Below are 15,200 nucleotides of genomic sequence, written 5' to 3' on the forward strand. Positions count from 1 at the left end.
AGGTTTACATGCATTTTCATGGCTACATACCGAATAAATGACTGAACGCGCTTTAGTGTCAACAGTCCTGCATGGGCACTCATCTCTTGTTCAGAAAGGCAGAACAGGAAGCACAAATCCCAATCAGAAAATGCATAATCATAGCACAGTTTAAGTTGGGAGAGACCTCTGGAAATCATTCCACTCAACCGTGCTCAAAGCAGGGCCAGGTTAAGTTGTTCAGGGCCTTATCTGGTTGAGTTGTGGATATCTCTGTAGGTGGAGAACACACAACCTGGTTGGGTAGCTTGTTCCAAAATTTGACCACCCTCTCTAGGAAGAATTTGTTTTCCTTGTACCTAACTGGAATCTCTCTTGTTGCATCTTGTGTCCATTACCTCCCGTGATTTTGCTGTGCATCTCAAAGAAGAGTTTGGGTGGAGGGGAGGAGAAGTTACAAATAACCTCCACATATTCCCCCTTTATGGTGTGATCACCTTACTGCTTTGCAAGGGCTGTCAGGCAAGGAATAGTAGCCACCAAAGCTGAGTGTGCTTTACTGCTTTTAACAGTGAAAGAGAAACTCTCTGCAACCTCCTAATTATCTTATGGGCTCCGAAAGAGGGAAGGAAGTGGGTGAGCTGTTTTCACATCTCCTATGCAACAATGGCCAACTCTCGCCATCCTTTCCAGCAGAAATGGTGAGGGAACCTCAGCTCCTAGTTTGGCATTTGGTGGAGCCTTTCCCACATTTGGCTATCAAACCTTCAGTAGTTAATGCAAGCCCAGCCAAACAGAAGAGCCTGCTCTCTGGGACACAGACTAGAGGAAGAGGAAGCAGTTCTTTCACGTGAGGCAATAAAATTCAAGTAGAATTGTTAAATCATACAAATTATTGCTGGTCTGCGCTTTATATTTATCTAAGGAATTGATTAAGCACTGAGTTTTTTGGTTGATGAGTGAAGCTGATTCAAAAAGTACCAGGGTCACAACATATATGCTAGGAGTAGTTAGTCTTTATAGCAGAAGTACACTTCCTCAGCTCAAACCTAATTTTTTTTTTTTTTTAGTTGAAATACATGGTAATTCCTTTGCTCTGTTCTATACTCACTGTCTGGGTTTGGTTTTCTCTTTTGTTTCTTACAGCCCCAGCAGAGAGCTCTCCATAAACATTTCCAGCCTCTAAAGCTTCTGTCCTGCCACTTGATGTGAAAGGGAACTTTCCTTCATGAAAAAAAAACATAATAAATGGCACTGCCAGAAGGTGACCATGGAGGATTGAAGACAAACTTGAAGTAAAATCAGCCCACTCAAGATGATGCATTCTGGGAAAACCTGGTCTGCTGTGGAGTAAAAATGTGGTGCATAATATCCAGTGCTAATTTATTGAAAATGGTCATGACAGACCTTTAGCTGGAATACTCCTTCCAGTTTTCATCACTGTGCATAACTTTTGAGTTCCCTTTAGGGGACTGTCTATGCCCTTCACTAGAAGTCCTGTTTTAGCATGGCAACTACTGGATTCTTTTATTATGTATGCAGATGGCATGATGTTTTAGGAAAAACTTACAGCAATTCTCCAATCTCAGTGGATATGTTCACAATATTAAACCCTGATAGGAATGTAAACGTCTTGTATATGTTAGTTTTGCAGTCTAATGGTATTCTGTTAAACAATATCAGCACTTCATATGTGCTTTCCACACAGAACTAGCACAGTCCATATATATATAATGGTCTTTTTTTTTAAATACTGAGGATATGTTTCAGTCTTTGTGCTGAGACTGCATCCACACTGAAGTCCACTGCTAGCATACCTTCACAGATTCACAGTAGATTGTGTAGATAGATTTGCACGTGGCAGAGGTGTGACTTCTTTTATCGAGACTGAGAGAACAGCTGTCACAGAGGTAGCTGTCACAGGGTAGGTTGAATGAGCTGTAGGAAACTGTCTGCTCTCCCTCTTGTTCACCAAATATCAAAGGTTCTTGTTTCTAGTGTGCCAATGTGTTTTCTTACTTTGCAAGGGAGAGGCAAAGCCTTTCTCAAAGATATGTGTGACCTTGGGTTTGGTCTACGATAGAACCAGAATATACTGGAAGAATTCAGGTTCTTTATGCTGGCCACCATTTATGTTTTGGGCAGGGCTGGGGAATCGTAGTCCAAACCAAACTCTCTGAACAAGGTAAAGTGTAAGACTATACTTCTAAGGAGCAAGACACTCCCTTTGGAGAGGGCAGACTTCTTCATTAACTTTTTCCACTTTCTATCCAAAACAGTATTTTGGTAGGAACTGGGAATAAGCAAATGGTTCCAATAAGCCTTTCAATATACTGTAGCAGGCTCAAGACTGTTGCATTCAATCTGAACGTTGTTTTTTGTTCAGTCTCTGAATGGCTGGCCTCATCACTGGTTGTATCACAGCTGGCTGTGGTACTGTTTCTTCCCTGGGGACTCAGTGGAATTAGTGTCTATCCCTCACATTAGGACCTTCTTGACACACTCTTTATAATGAACTGATGCCATAAACATACTGAGGGGACTTACTTATTTGTTCCTTCTTTCTTTAAAATCAAAGGTAGCTTTTTTTGTGTATTTAAAGACCATCACTCTCTCCAGCCTAATAGATGTGTACTATAGAGTCGCTGTTAGGATGTATGCCAAACTGGATGAGACGCCGTACTGGAGTGAAGATGCAGCGATGGAGAGAATGTGCAGCTACAAGTCCAAGGGACCTTTTTAGAGGAAGCTCTTGTGTCATAATGCTTTAAAACTATTGTACAGTTCATTGCTACAGAATGGAAGGTCAACCACTGAGGGTGCCCATACAACAAACAGATAAATAACTTTAGGGCTTAATTTTTTTCAGATGCATATGGGCTTAGGTTTCAGCTCTCCACCCATCTCAAATTCAGCCTGTTGGATATTTCTATAGTATCCAGTCCAAAAGCAAATTGTTTTTACTGATGACCAAGATTCTCAGAAGTTACTAATGATTTCTAATGGTTTGGGTCTTTCCATGGGTTCTGAAATGGAGTTCACAAGAATTACAAAGCAGTAAGCATCTACATTCTTTTTCTGAAAATCCTGGTCCCTAATTTTAAATTAATTGGTGTAAAAATTCTCCTTAAGACATAAGAATCTTTGCCAATGGCAACATTTGCACTTTTTAGAGCTTTTCATAGGGCTGCAGGTTGGAATCTGATACCAAGAGACCCAGCCATGCGCATGGCACAGGTCCACTGTAAGCTTTAGCAAATTTTACAGCTCTTTATGTTACAGGTTTTAAAAATACACTCTGGCAACTGACATCAATTTCATGTTGGTACAGCAATTAAAAAAACCCACTTTGATATAAGTTATTTTAAAAAGAAGGAGAATGCTATACTTCTACAGTATGGTTTCTCTTCTTTTACTACCCAGTGAAACAATCTGGAATAATTTGAATTATAAAAGAAGAGTTTATCAGAGAGTGTTATCTTAAAAGGGCGTACGAGAAGAAGTTGAGTTAGGCAGAGAGCCACTAGAAGCATTTTTTGTATCAATGTTAGTTTTGAACATCTTCCAGTATATGGGCATGAATTTAGATGTGTGCACTTCTCCTGTTAAAACAGTTTGTTTTAAAAGCTTCCCAGGATTTTAGCTATGATGACCTAGAAAAGCAGTGTTTCAGGCCCTGAGAAATGTGAAAATCAAGTCCAGACCCTTGTGTAGCCAGACTCAGTGAGAAGTCTGCTGTAGGTGCCTATCGGACAAATCTCCTTTGAAGCTGGTGTAGGTCTCCAGCCTACAGCCAGCCTGTGCATGTGGATAATTGCAAGCATAGTTCCCCCGAGCCCCGTGACACTTCTCATGTGTGTAATTGTCTGCCAGAGCCATAAGGAAATAACTGTACTTTTTGGCTTGTATTTAACTATTCATTGTGTTTGGATTTTCTAATCACTGTTATTCTCCCAAAGTAGGCCATGCTTCCTCAGGGATATTTATGAAATTGTTCTGCATCTCCTGAACAACTATCTGGATTCCAGCGTATTCTTCTGAAAACTTTTTAATATAAATAAACATGCAGGAGAGATTTTTGTTATTATGAATGGGGGCAGGTACTGTGTTCTCGGAAAGGCTATTGAGTGCAGACAATCAAGTCTATTGCATTTTTTATGCTGAACACCTTATTAATAGCAGACACATCCGCTTTTGCCTGGGTCGCAGGAACAGTTCAGGGGAAAGAATTCTTTATCTCTAGTCAATAAATCATTTATGTCGAGAGTGCCAAAGACCAAGTCAACATGAAAGGGAGCAAATAAGTTATTCCGGCAAAGGAAGTGAATTTAAATACACTCAGAGCCATTAGTTCAGTGCAAAAGAGTGGGAGACTAATGCTATTTTCATAAAACAGCAATTATCAGCCCTGTGAAGATAGATAAGTTTGCAAAGGCCAGTGCTGCTGTTACACTGATCACTAGTTATTATCTCCGAAACAAAACGTTATTGCGATCAGGACACTGTTCCCTGTGTGCAGACCTGCAGCCTTCCTCCCGTGCCCGGTACCTCTCCCTGCCGCTACGCTCGCCTAGTTTCTTTGTGTCAAGAAAGGTTGCAGCATCAGATGTGGCTAAGAAGCTCTGACAGAGACCTGGCCATCCCAAGTGCTTCAAACCGTGGGAAGTCCTGCACTGGAAACCTGAAGGAATTGGTCACCCCAGAAAACACACTGCAGCTGAGAGCATCCTTTGCACTGTTTTGTGGGGTTTTTTTGTTTTTTTTTTTTTTTTTTCATCTGCATAGCTTTCTGTGCCTGAACACCCACTATTTATTCTGTTAAGGTAATTGCCCAGATATCCAGGTAATTATTCTGTTAAGGGAAATGCAGCCTTCCAGGAGAGGAGTTTGAAAAAGCTCCACAAGCTGTTTGGTTTTGGGCATCCAGCTGCATGGCCATGCTGTACCTGTGGATTCATCCTTCCCTGTCTGTTCTTTAGGATAAGTGTTGTCACTCAATAGCAGCTGCAGCGTCATTGAGGAAATCAAACCATTAAAAATGACAAAATTCTGGTTTTGTTCTGCCCTGAATTTTCAGAAGACCCCAGGCCAGACCCCCAGCAGACTTACATTGGCTCTATTCCATCAGATTCTCTGGAGCTGTGTTGATTAGTGCCAGCCAGGCCTGGGGTGGCTTTTTTGTCATCACTAAAACTAACCTCCCTCCACCCACCACAAAGCCACAAGATCTCAGTTATTCAAAATTGTCTCAGGCAAGCTGAGTAAAACCCTGCATCTTTCACATTGGTCCCCTTTTAACAATTAACATCTCTGCTGTCAGCGTCTCCTTGAACGCCCCACTGCAGGACTGCACTGCAATTGATCCTGGTATATATAGACTGTGGTCAATAGGATTTTAATTTAAAAAGAAAAGGTCCACTGATATAATTAAAATTGACAGGTGAGGGGGAAAGTACTACCGCCATTACCTGCAGCCTCCTATAGTAAAATTCAGGAGTTGTCTGGAGTGCAAAAAAAACCCACCAACATAACATATGGATGATTAGGCTGGCTCATGAGGATAAATCAGCAAGTAAGAAAAGTAAATGTTTGATGAGAGAAGACAAAAAAGATATGGGAAGTCAGTGGTCAATAGGTTAGGACTGGTTAGACCAAAGGCTTTATATATATCCTAATAAATACTATCCTAGCAAAGCTAAATCTGATGTTAGACAGGCACAGCACAGTGATTACTCACAGTACATGCAATAAACAACAAATATTCTTGGTTTGTATTTGAAAGCAGTAGGAGGGAGTCAGATTGCACATTAAAATGTAATTCCTCCTACTCCATCAGTAATTGCGGGTAATATTAAGCAGCAACTATCCAAACATATTTTTAAATTTGTAGAACCATTAACTGAATCCAAAAGTGAAGGAAAAACTTATCTAGGACTCCTCAGAACCGGGAAACATAAAAGAAGCTTCAAATGACACCAAAACCCCAGTAATTTAAAAGAATGAGTGATTTGACCCAGAAAACTATAGGCTCATTATCTTCCTATCAGTCTTAGGCAAAATCATGGAAAGGTTGATATGGCACATTCATTAAAGCAATTAAAAATTGACAAAACCCCCCAAATGATTTTTATAGAAATGTATCATGGTGAAAAAACTTGCTATCATTTTTTTGTGATATCAAAGACTTGTTGACAAAAGTAGCTCTGCTGGCATACTATACTTAGCCTCCTATAGATCATTTGATTCTGATAACAAAATAGCACAACGCAAAATCAATATCACCCATATTAAGTGGATTAAAACTGATTACAGGCTAGATCACAAAAAATAGCTACAAATATGAAATTAGCATCAGCAAGACTACTTCTCATGAGTAACAGCATCCCAAGGTATGCTGTATTTTCAATATTCCTCCCAGGGAAAGAGAAAAATACTGCTGGCAACAGCCAGAGATGACAAAAGGAGTGGCATGGTAAATAATGATATGGAGCAGGTCAGTGGTAGAGAGTAACCTGGAGGATGGCAAAGTCAGAAATCCAGGAGAGATGGCAGCAAGTCCAACTTGCAGGCATGGGGAGTACATCTGGAATAATACAGTGGCTGTCAAGTTGTGATCAATAATCCGCTCAACATCAGCCCCAGAGATGCTTTTGCCAGCTGGGTTGTAGGACCTTGCAATAGCAATGCTGTTCCAGTTTAGTTACTGCCTGTCTTTCAAAAATGGTATCGACAACCTGGAAATATTATTTTCAACAGCTCCCAGTGTCATTCAAGGGCAGGAAAACAGTTCTTATTATAGTGTCAGACTAATGAAGCTGAAGCTATTAATTTATCAGAGGCAATTTGAAGAGTTGACTTGATCTCTGTCTGCAATCAAAATCTTCTACCTGGGCAGGGAAGTGCTGTCTGAAGGCAGGTAGCTCTTTTATTTAGAAGAAAAGAGAATGATGTGCTCTACTGGCTGGAAACTGATTTCAGGCTAGAAATTAAGTGCAAATGCTCGACAGGGAGGATAATTACCTGTGGAGACAACTTAGTTAGTTACCTGGCATGTTCTCCATCACATAAAGTCTTTAAATGTATGCAGAGTATTTTTCTAAGTCAATAAGCTCTACCTCAAACTGAAATCCAGGCTCAGTGCGGCAGTTACTGGATGAGGTTATTAGGGGTGTGTTATGCAAGGATTAGACTAGATCATCAGATGTAAACTTCTGAATGAAAAATATCTTAAAGTTTCCAATATTACAGGAAGGCAAGGCAACCTATAACCATTTTTTTCACACAAAATGGTCTTAATTTAAACACCTTATATGAACAGAGCTGTGCTTGTGAGCATTTGGTGTGATCATTGGCAGGTCTGCTCATAGCTGTAAGGTTCTTCTGCACATAAAGAAAGAGAACTGGACCAGAAAGGACAACAAAAAACCTTGGACACAAAGAGAAAGTCTGCTGTATTTCATTAATAACAGCCTCGGATAAAATGCTGCACTCATGCTGGGGCCAAGTGGATATGTAGTGTGAGCAAGGAATAACAACTATGGGTTTGCCTCTTAAGTAAGGAGGTAGCATCTTGCTGGCAAGACGCTTTTTTTCCTGCCATGAATAACTGGCACAGAAGCTGTGGTGCTGACTGAGAGTTATATTGTATTGCTGTGCAGCTGAACACGGTACACGAGTTCCTTGCTTCAAAACTATTCCTGCCATCATGACGAGCCCCATCGGAGCTGGTTAACAAAGCCCTGGAAGTGAAATGACTTCAGTGGGACTAACCAGAGTAATGACAGCTGCTCCCAGCAGTGGGTTTTTGCAAGACTGGGCCCTACCACTGTGGGCTGGTTTAAACGTTGGACCATAGAGACAAGGAGAGGAGCGCTCAGCATCTGATTCAGGTTTCACAAAACCACTGTCAATAGGTGCAAGGCAAGTGTGAACTGTCAAGAGTTCTGCTGGGCTTCATCCAGCGGTGGGGAACAGCACGGGCTAGGCTGGATGGTTTGAAGAGTAAACAGTTCATGCAAACAAAAGAAACTATAACAACAATACTTACTGCAAATTGGTATTGAATTGACATCAAGAAGCTGAAACAAGAAGGGAGCTAGCTACAGCCATAGCTAAGAAGATAAAGATTTTGGGGGATTCTTGCTCTAATCCAGTGTGAAATCCTAAGAAAATTAGTTTGGTCTAGATTTATTGTTTAAAAAACATTGGTACTAGCCAGCCGCCTGTCAAATAAATTCTGCAGAGTCACTGGCATCTTACAAGTGTCCTCACACTGCCGAGACACCTTGCAGCTCTGGAGGAGAGTGGTCCTTAACGGGCACGGCTGGGGTCGGGCTGGACAGAGGAGAAGCTGATCTTGCAGATGACTATATAATGTCTGCTTCTGCCATAGAAGTAGAATTGCCAGTGTTATTATAACACTTCCAGGCTTAGTCTGACAATGAAATGAATAGCTCTTTTCTGATTTTAATTCGAAATATATCTAAATACCTTTTCAGAAAAAAAAAAAAAATCCTCTGTAGCTGTTGTTAAATCTCTAATCATGTTACTTCTATTAAGCACTTGCCTTGAATTCATCTATTTAATACCATAAGTCACCAAATTAAATAGCGATACACAGGGTTTTATAAAGCAGGGAGATCGATATTGCAGCAAAACTGCATGTAAGCAATAAGAAGCTGTGCAGAGGAGGAAAAAAAAATATGATCTGCCCCATCAAATGCTTAAGGAACTTGTTTGTTTTGTTTGTTTATTGAGAGCACAGTTTTACATCTGGACAGGTTTTCCCTACTGAGCCAGGCTCTGGTCTCAAAACCAGTCCAGATAAAGAAATGTTTGGAGTCCTTTTACCACTTCATCTGCATCCCTTGTATGCCAAAAGTTCCTTATCTGCTTTTTTTCTGAGAAAGGTAAAAAAGAGATTAAGTGGCAATAGAGAAAGCACAGAGGGACATGAGCTTCCAGCCTATGCAAAGCATCTCGGCATGACACCCAGATCTCAGGCTTCTCCCCAAGTCCAACGCCCCTGACCGAGGGGAGGGACGGGGCCAGCCCGCCAGCGGAGCCCAGAGCCCTGTGCTGTGCCGAGCACTCGCTTGGGACCATTGCAAGAGGCACGTTACCTTGCAGAATCGGACCCTGTGTTTCAGGGCATCAGCTGGGGTTGCTGCTGTCCGATGGGCTTCCCCTAAAATACAGATGAACTGCACAGGGCAGTGCTCTGGCAATGGGAATGACCAGCATTTCCCCAAAGAGGCTGCGTGCTCTGAGAAGAAGACTCCTTTGCTTTGCACTAAGTTGCTGAGACACTTGGCGAGCCTAAGAGGCATATTTTTAACTATCTCACAGTTGTTGCAGAACCTGAAAGTGGCAGGGACATGTTTTGGAAGTGCTGGGTTTTCCTTTCAGTTTTCTATAGGGACTGTAGCTATCTGGACCTGCCTCACAGTTTTGGTTGTTTTTTTTTTTTTTTTTCCACAAGTGGGAGTAAGGTGGGAGTAATGCCTGCCTGGCTCTGTGCAGTGTAAACCAGCAAAGGGGGCTCTGAATTTGAGCTCCTGTATTTGGGGGAGTTGAATTAAAGGTTGATTGAACCTGACTTTGAGGAGCGCAGATAACTGACGGCTGGAGTTGTCTCCAGAGGTTGCCTCCAAATCAGTAGCCCATGGACAGAATCAGATGCCAGGCTGCGCTTGCGCGTCGGCACCGGCAGCTGATGCTGGGTGTGAGCTGCCGGGAGGGGAGCGAGGCTGGGGTCAAGCTCCTGGGAGATCTGGTGGCCCGATGCAGAAGAGCTGCTTGCAGAAAGGCTGCGTGCGAGCCCATGGCCGTGCTGTACGGTCAAAACAGTCTCCTGACACCAGCAAGTTGTGTCTGGCCCAGCTGCCTCGGGAGTCAGCTCTGGTTTACATTCACTAAGGAACTATCAGCCAGTGATCTCCTTTTAATGTTAACTTGGTTGAAAATCTAGGAAAATGCCAGCACTCTTAACAGTTAAAAAGTGACGCACTGTTACTCCCAGTCCATCTGTGGCTGAACTTTCAAAAGATGGAGCCAAATGAGGTGGCATAAGACAAAAGTGTGCCTTTTTGTTTGACGTACCCTGCATTTCCCGAGGCATCCAAGGTGTTCTTCTCTACAACAGTGCTTTCTTTCCCAAAACAGAAATGATCATGCAATTTAACTTTTAGTATACAAAGTGGCCATCACTGTTAATTCCACCCTACAGTTTTTATATTTACTCTTTAATTCCTTCTGTTTTCAAAAATCAACAAAAAGTAAAACCCAGGTGGGAGGGAGGAGTTCTTTTAAACAATTAAATAAAAATCAATATCAAATTTTTGGTATCTTTGGGCATGATCTCTGGAAGCTTTGGATATCTGCTTTATCATTTTGTATATTTGACAATTTTTTACTCTGCATTGTTGACTTCATTTGTGCATGGCGATGTATTAAAACATGGAATTTTTATTATACAGTAAAAGTATTTTGTTTGATTTAAACAAGGTCAGGGCTTGATCCATTTCATGAACAGAAGGAGAGAAAAAAAAAAACAAACCCTCAGTGGTTTTTGCCAGCAGCCACTCACACTTGACACTCTGACGGGTCTCATTGGGGGTTTCCAGCACCTGAGGGCGGGCAGAGCTTTTCACTCGCCCGCACGTGTCCTTCCCCAGCTGTGGTACTCGGGGTCTGCGCAGCGGTGTGCTGTGCAGGGTGCAGGTGCTGTGTAAATGCAACATAGTCGTTGATGAACCAGGAGGTGTTAACTGAGCAAAGGGCTGTGTTCTGCTTGGCGGGTTTGGGTGTAAATCCACACCGACTGCGCTGACTCGACTCGATTTAGCCCAGATTTAGTGCGGTGCGACTGCGAGCAGACACTGCACACTGCGAGGAGGTATTCTGCTTTCATCACCTTTATTGCTCACAACTTAGGGGATGCCCGTGTAAGCAGTGAAGCAGCTTCTAAGGGGGCTGAACCACAAAAGGAGCAGGTACTACACTGTTTATGGTGCATGGCATTTCACTCCCATCCCACCCCCTGTTTATTCTCAGTATTTATGGCATGAGAGTAATTTAGAAGTCAGTGGATAAGGTAGTTTTCAGAAAAACTAATTCCGAAATTCCAGCATGATATTAAGTTCTCCTATATATGTGGTTTTTTTATTCTTTTCAGCCATAATTCTGAATGTTCTCGCATTTGTAAGGTAGACTGATGACATGTTTTGGTCAAACATAAAATACTGGGCTTAATACAAAATAATAGAACAAATTATATAGTGTGGAGCATAACTGACAAAGTCAAGATAAATTGTCATCTAAAAAACCCACAAATCACATGTTTTTTATTGTAACATCGCTTGATGGGGCTGCAATTTACTAAATTCTGTTTATATCTTTAAAAAGCTTTCTACACCAAAAACTTTGTCAGTGAGAAGAATATATTATCAGGGAAAGCTCAGTTTTCATACAGAGCTGTGCACGTTACATCTTGGGCTGAAGGAAATTAGAACAATCATACAAGTAAAGAAAACAAGTTCTATGTCACATATCCTTTTCGCCATTGGAGTCTCCATAGGGTTTACAGTGGCACCATGTTATTACTACTCTGGATGCTGCACACTAAGATTATTTCCATTATAAACAGTATGCCACCTAAATAAGATCTGCTTTATAATGAAACAGCAGCCACCATGATAATGAAATACTCCTCCCTGGAGACAGAGAAAATAGCTACCGATGCTGTGGAACAAGGACTTTCCATGTGTGCTCATATGGGTTTTGCATTATAAATCTCACTGATGGGGTTACAGTTTCTTCATTCACAGTTTGTCACTCAGAAGTCATCAGTGGAGCAACCAGTTGTGTAATTTGTTTTTTTGGTTGTTTGCCTTCCAGTGACGATTAGTCCTTGATGCAATTTGCATGATCTTATGTTATATCCATGTACGTCGCCCGGTCCACCAGAGCTTACCTTACCCTGTGCTGCTACCATGGGTTACAGGCCCAGGTTGTGCTGCTTGGACCGTTGGGCTCCAATGCCATGTCCAAAAATTGGATTCCTGAAATGAGACCTTAGTAACTGAGCAGATCTGTGATGATTTGAGGAAAGCCTTGTGATATGAGCAAGTGTCCTTATTCCGCCGTGAAGTCCAGTGAATGAAGCACAACCCCAGAAACACACGTGATGTTCCCAATTCCACCACTGACCTGCTGTACGTGAAAGAACAAGTTTCTGCACGTCATCTCTTCGTGTGCCACTTCCTTATCTGTAAAATGGGACCTGCATTCACCTGTCACTGTTAAACCTTGAAACTCAATAGAGAAACTGTAAGTCTTCCAAAAAGATTGTGTTGCAAGTGGCATTGATTTGAATGGACCAAGCGTCCTGGTACAAAAGAAACATTTTCTTTGGAAGACAAGAAGTTGGTGTCCACAGCTCATGTTTATCTGACGTTGCGCTCACTGCGCCCAGGCGCTGGTCTGTCAGAGCCTCGGTGCATGGTGTCACACTCTCACGGGTGAGGTGTTGTATCAGCCCAGACTCAGTTTGTCTAAGGCTTTTTTTCCTCTTCTGTGCACGCCTTCATCTCATTCGTGTCACTGCCTTGTCATTGCCTTCTACTTGCTCCTCTGCACTTGATGTGATTTCTTGCCTTCTACTGCTATTAACGTTACGTGGGAAATGCACTGAGTTACTGCACATGAGAAACACCCTTCCAAATGAAGCAGTTTTGCTTCAACTAATTGTCACCAAGGTGCTGTCCTTAGGAGGAGATAAAGCAGAGGACAAATTACTACAGGTTTGTTCTAGGGAACACAGGGATTAACCTCTTCTTCATGGCTGTGTTGGAGCGACAGGCTGAAATGCCAGCAAGAAGGATGCACACTGGACACTAGGAAAAGCTTTCTAGGAACAGGGATACTGAAGCAGTAGCAACTGCTTAAAGAGCTGGAGAACAGCTTCAACAAACAACCATCAGCAATCCTGACCCTGTGGTGGGGCAAGAGGAAGGACCAAGTCCTCTACCAAAATCTCTTTCTGTCCAATATTTCTGCAGGTAAGACTTGAATAGGAGTCAAAGAGTTAATTTTGTTAATTATTATTTTACTTTTCAACTGGAACTGAATTTAGCTCTTCTTTTTCTACTTCTTCGAGGTAAAAGCCTATTACTATGTAGCTATGAATAATTCCAGACTCATTTAAGTCAATACATCAGGCTGTCAGCTGAGAAACTGGGACACATCCACTGTCCGGGCACAGAGGCAGAGCTGGAGTGACAGCAGGGATTGGGCCCACCTTCTCACCTCAAATCACTACACTTATTGAGAGTCCTAGTCCTGTGCTATATGGCACAAATAGCAACAATTAGTGAGACTAAGAACACAAAAAGGGTGGCACCCTTTAGGGTCAGGGTAAGGATCATGCTTCAGGCCACCTACAACATCCAGGCCTTCATCTGGTCTTTACTGGGCACCATCAGGGTATTAGGGCTAGGTGGAGAAGAGACTTGGGATGAGGGACTTAAAAAAAAAAAAAAAAAAAGAAAAAAGAAAAAGAACGTATTTTGAGCCCACATGTAAGCTGAAGAGAGGCAACATTTTATAGCCAACTGGCCAAAGTCCTGAGAGCTTTAGCCATCTACTGCAGAGGGCCGGCTGAGGGGGTGTGCATGGTCATCTCCAGCCTCCACCAAACACTGTAGGCTGGTTAGGAAAAATGCTTTTCCTTCACTGGGGAGTTCTACTGCAGAGAAATGAAGCCCTCCAGGGCACTTTGTAAGTCTTAGCTTGAACGCTCTGCTCTGGCACTTTCCAGGATGAGATGGGAGAGCATGGTTGGTGCTGAGCGGTGGATGCTCAGCCTGAGGGGCACGTCGGCTCTTCTCCGTGCTGCGAAGTGGGATGGAGACACAGACTACGTGGGAGGCAAATTGTTTTATGGAAAATATTGGAAACCATTGTACTAAGCTGATTAACTCATTTTAACAATTTTATTTAGCTGCAAAAGTTGTCCCACATGAAAAGTGCAGCTGCAAGCATTTGCACAACGAAAATGCTCCCACACGCAGGAAAGACAGATAAGCCCCTGCCTGTCATCGTTATAGCAAGAAATTTTAGTACTTTTGGGAAAAATGCATGGTTATTTCTGACTTTGTTTAAGCTTTAACTCCGAGCATGAAGGATACTGTTATGCTAACTGGTTTTAAACACGTCCCTCATGTCCCAGACTCAGCCTGGTTTTGGCAATTCTTGGGAGGTAAAACTTTGTCAGAAATGGGAGGAATTGTGGGAGCCTGAGGCTCCTACTGCCTAATTCCACCTGGTGACAACTGCTGCTTGTCTTACACTGGGAAAGGAGCCCTTCTCCCCTCACCGCCACTTCCCTGAGTTCAATAATACTAGGTAGGGAAATTTTGATTCATGTTTTCCCTCTTTCTCTGTGTTATTAGTCCCATAACAGGCTGCCTCTTAATCCCAAAGTACAGACCTTTTGGACAGTGTTCTGCTAGTCCCATGAGGGACATGGCAACCAACAGGACAACCAAGATTGGAATATTATCCAAATGTGTTGGATCAAGGACCACCCTCAGCCTTCAGTGTTTCTCTTGGGTCACCAGTCACACACCCCTCCCTGTTAAATTAAAACCACTCTAAAAGCAGTGTGGTTTCAAGCGCTAGCAGCAGGACATTTATGTGGGGTTTTCAGACTGATACTTCTCCACAGACCAGTTTGGGACCCCCTGCGTGTAGGATATTGTCTCAAAATATTGCCTGAAAGCCATCAAGGGGCATTGGTATCCAAGCACAAAAATAACAGCTCTACCATCTCTGAAAATTTTAGCTTTAAGTTAGTTTTATCCTCTCTGGTTGTTTTGAAAGTTCGTGGCTGGTACTTTTACTCCAATTTCCTTTGCTACCCATTGTAGGCACAGAGCTGCCTGACTTACAACGTGGTGAAATAGAAAATGCGGGCATGCATCTCCATGGAAGTATGTACTTGGGAAGCATCTGAGCGATTCTGGGGTTTACATTCTGCCGTTCATTTTGTTTTGAATGGTAGCACTGTAAAAAATCAATATGGCACATTTTAAATGGATTACGAGGCAGTTAAATGGCAGGTCTCCGAAGAGGAGTTGCAAATGAAGAGTGATCCCATGGGAGTTTTTATAGAGGGAATATTCAGGAAGCTGTTCTTGGCTGTTTACTTTAGAGGTCAC

The 15,200-nt window shown here is 42.4% G+C and overlaps 1 protein-coding gene across 2 annotated transcripts in view; it reads left to right on the forward strand.

Moving 5' to 3' along the window:
- SAMD12 (sterile alpha motif domain containing 12) overlaps positions 1-10,462 on the forward strand; it is a 177,741-nt gene extending 167,279 nt beyond the window's left edge. For both annotated transcript variants that reach the window (XM_042785943.1, XM_042785944.1), the window contains one exon: positions 1,126-10,462. In XM_042785943.1, the coding sequence (XP_042641877.1) occupies positions 1,126-1,148 (23 nt within the window). In that variant the 3' untranslated portion in view covers positions 1,149-10,462. The remainder of the gene's footprint in view (positions 1-1,125) is intronic.
- Positions 10,463-15,200: the final 4,738 nt, after the last annotated feature.

This window comes from Tyto alba, unplaced genomic scaffold, assembly GCF_018691265.1.
Source record: "Tyto alba isolate M040663 unplaced genomic scaffold, T.alba_DEE_v4.0 Super-Scaffold_9, whole genome shotgun sequence".
Lineage (NCBI taxonomy): Eukaryota > Metazoa > Chordata > Aves > Strigiformes > Tytonidae > Tyto > Tyto alba.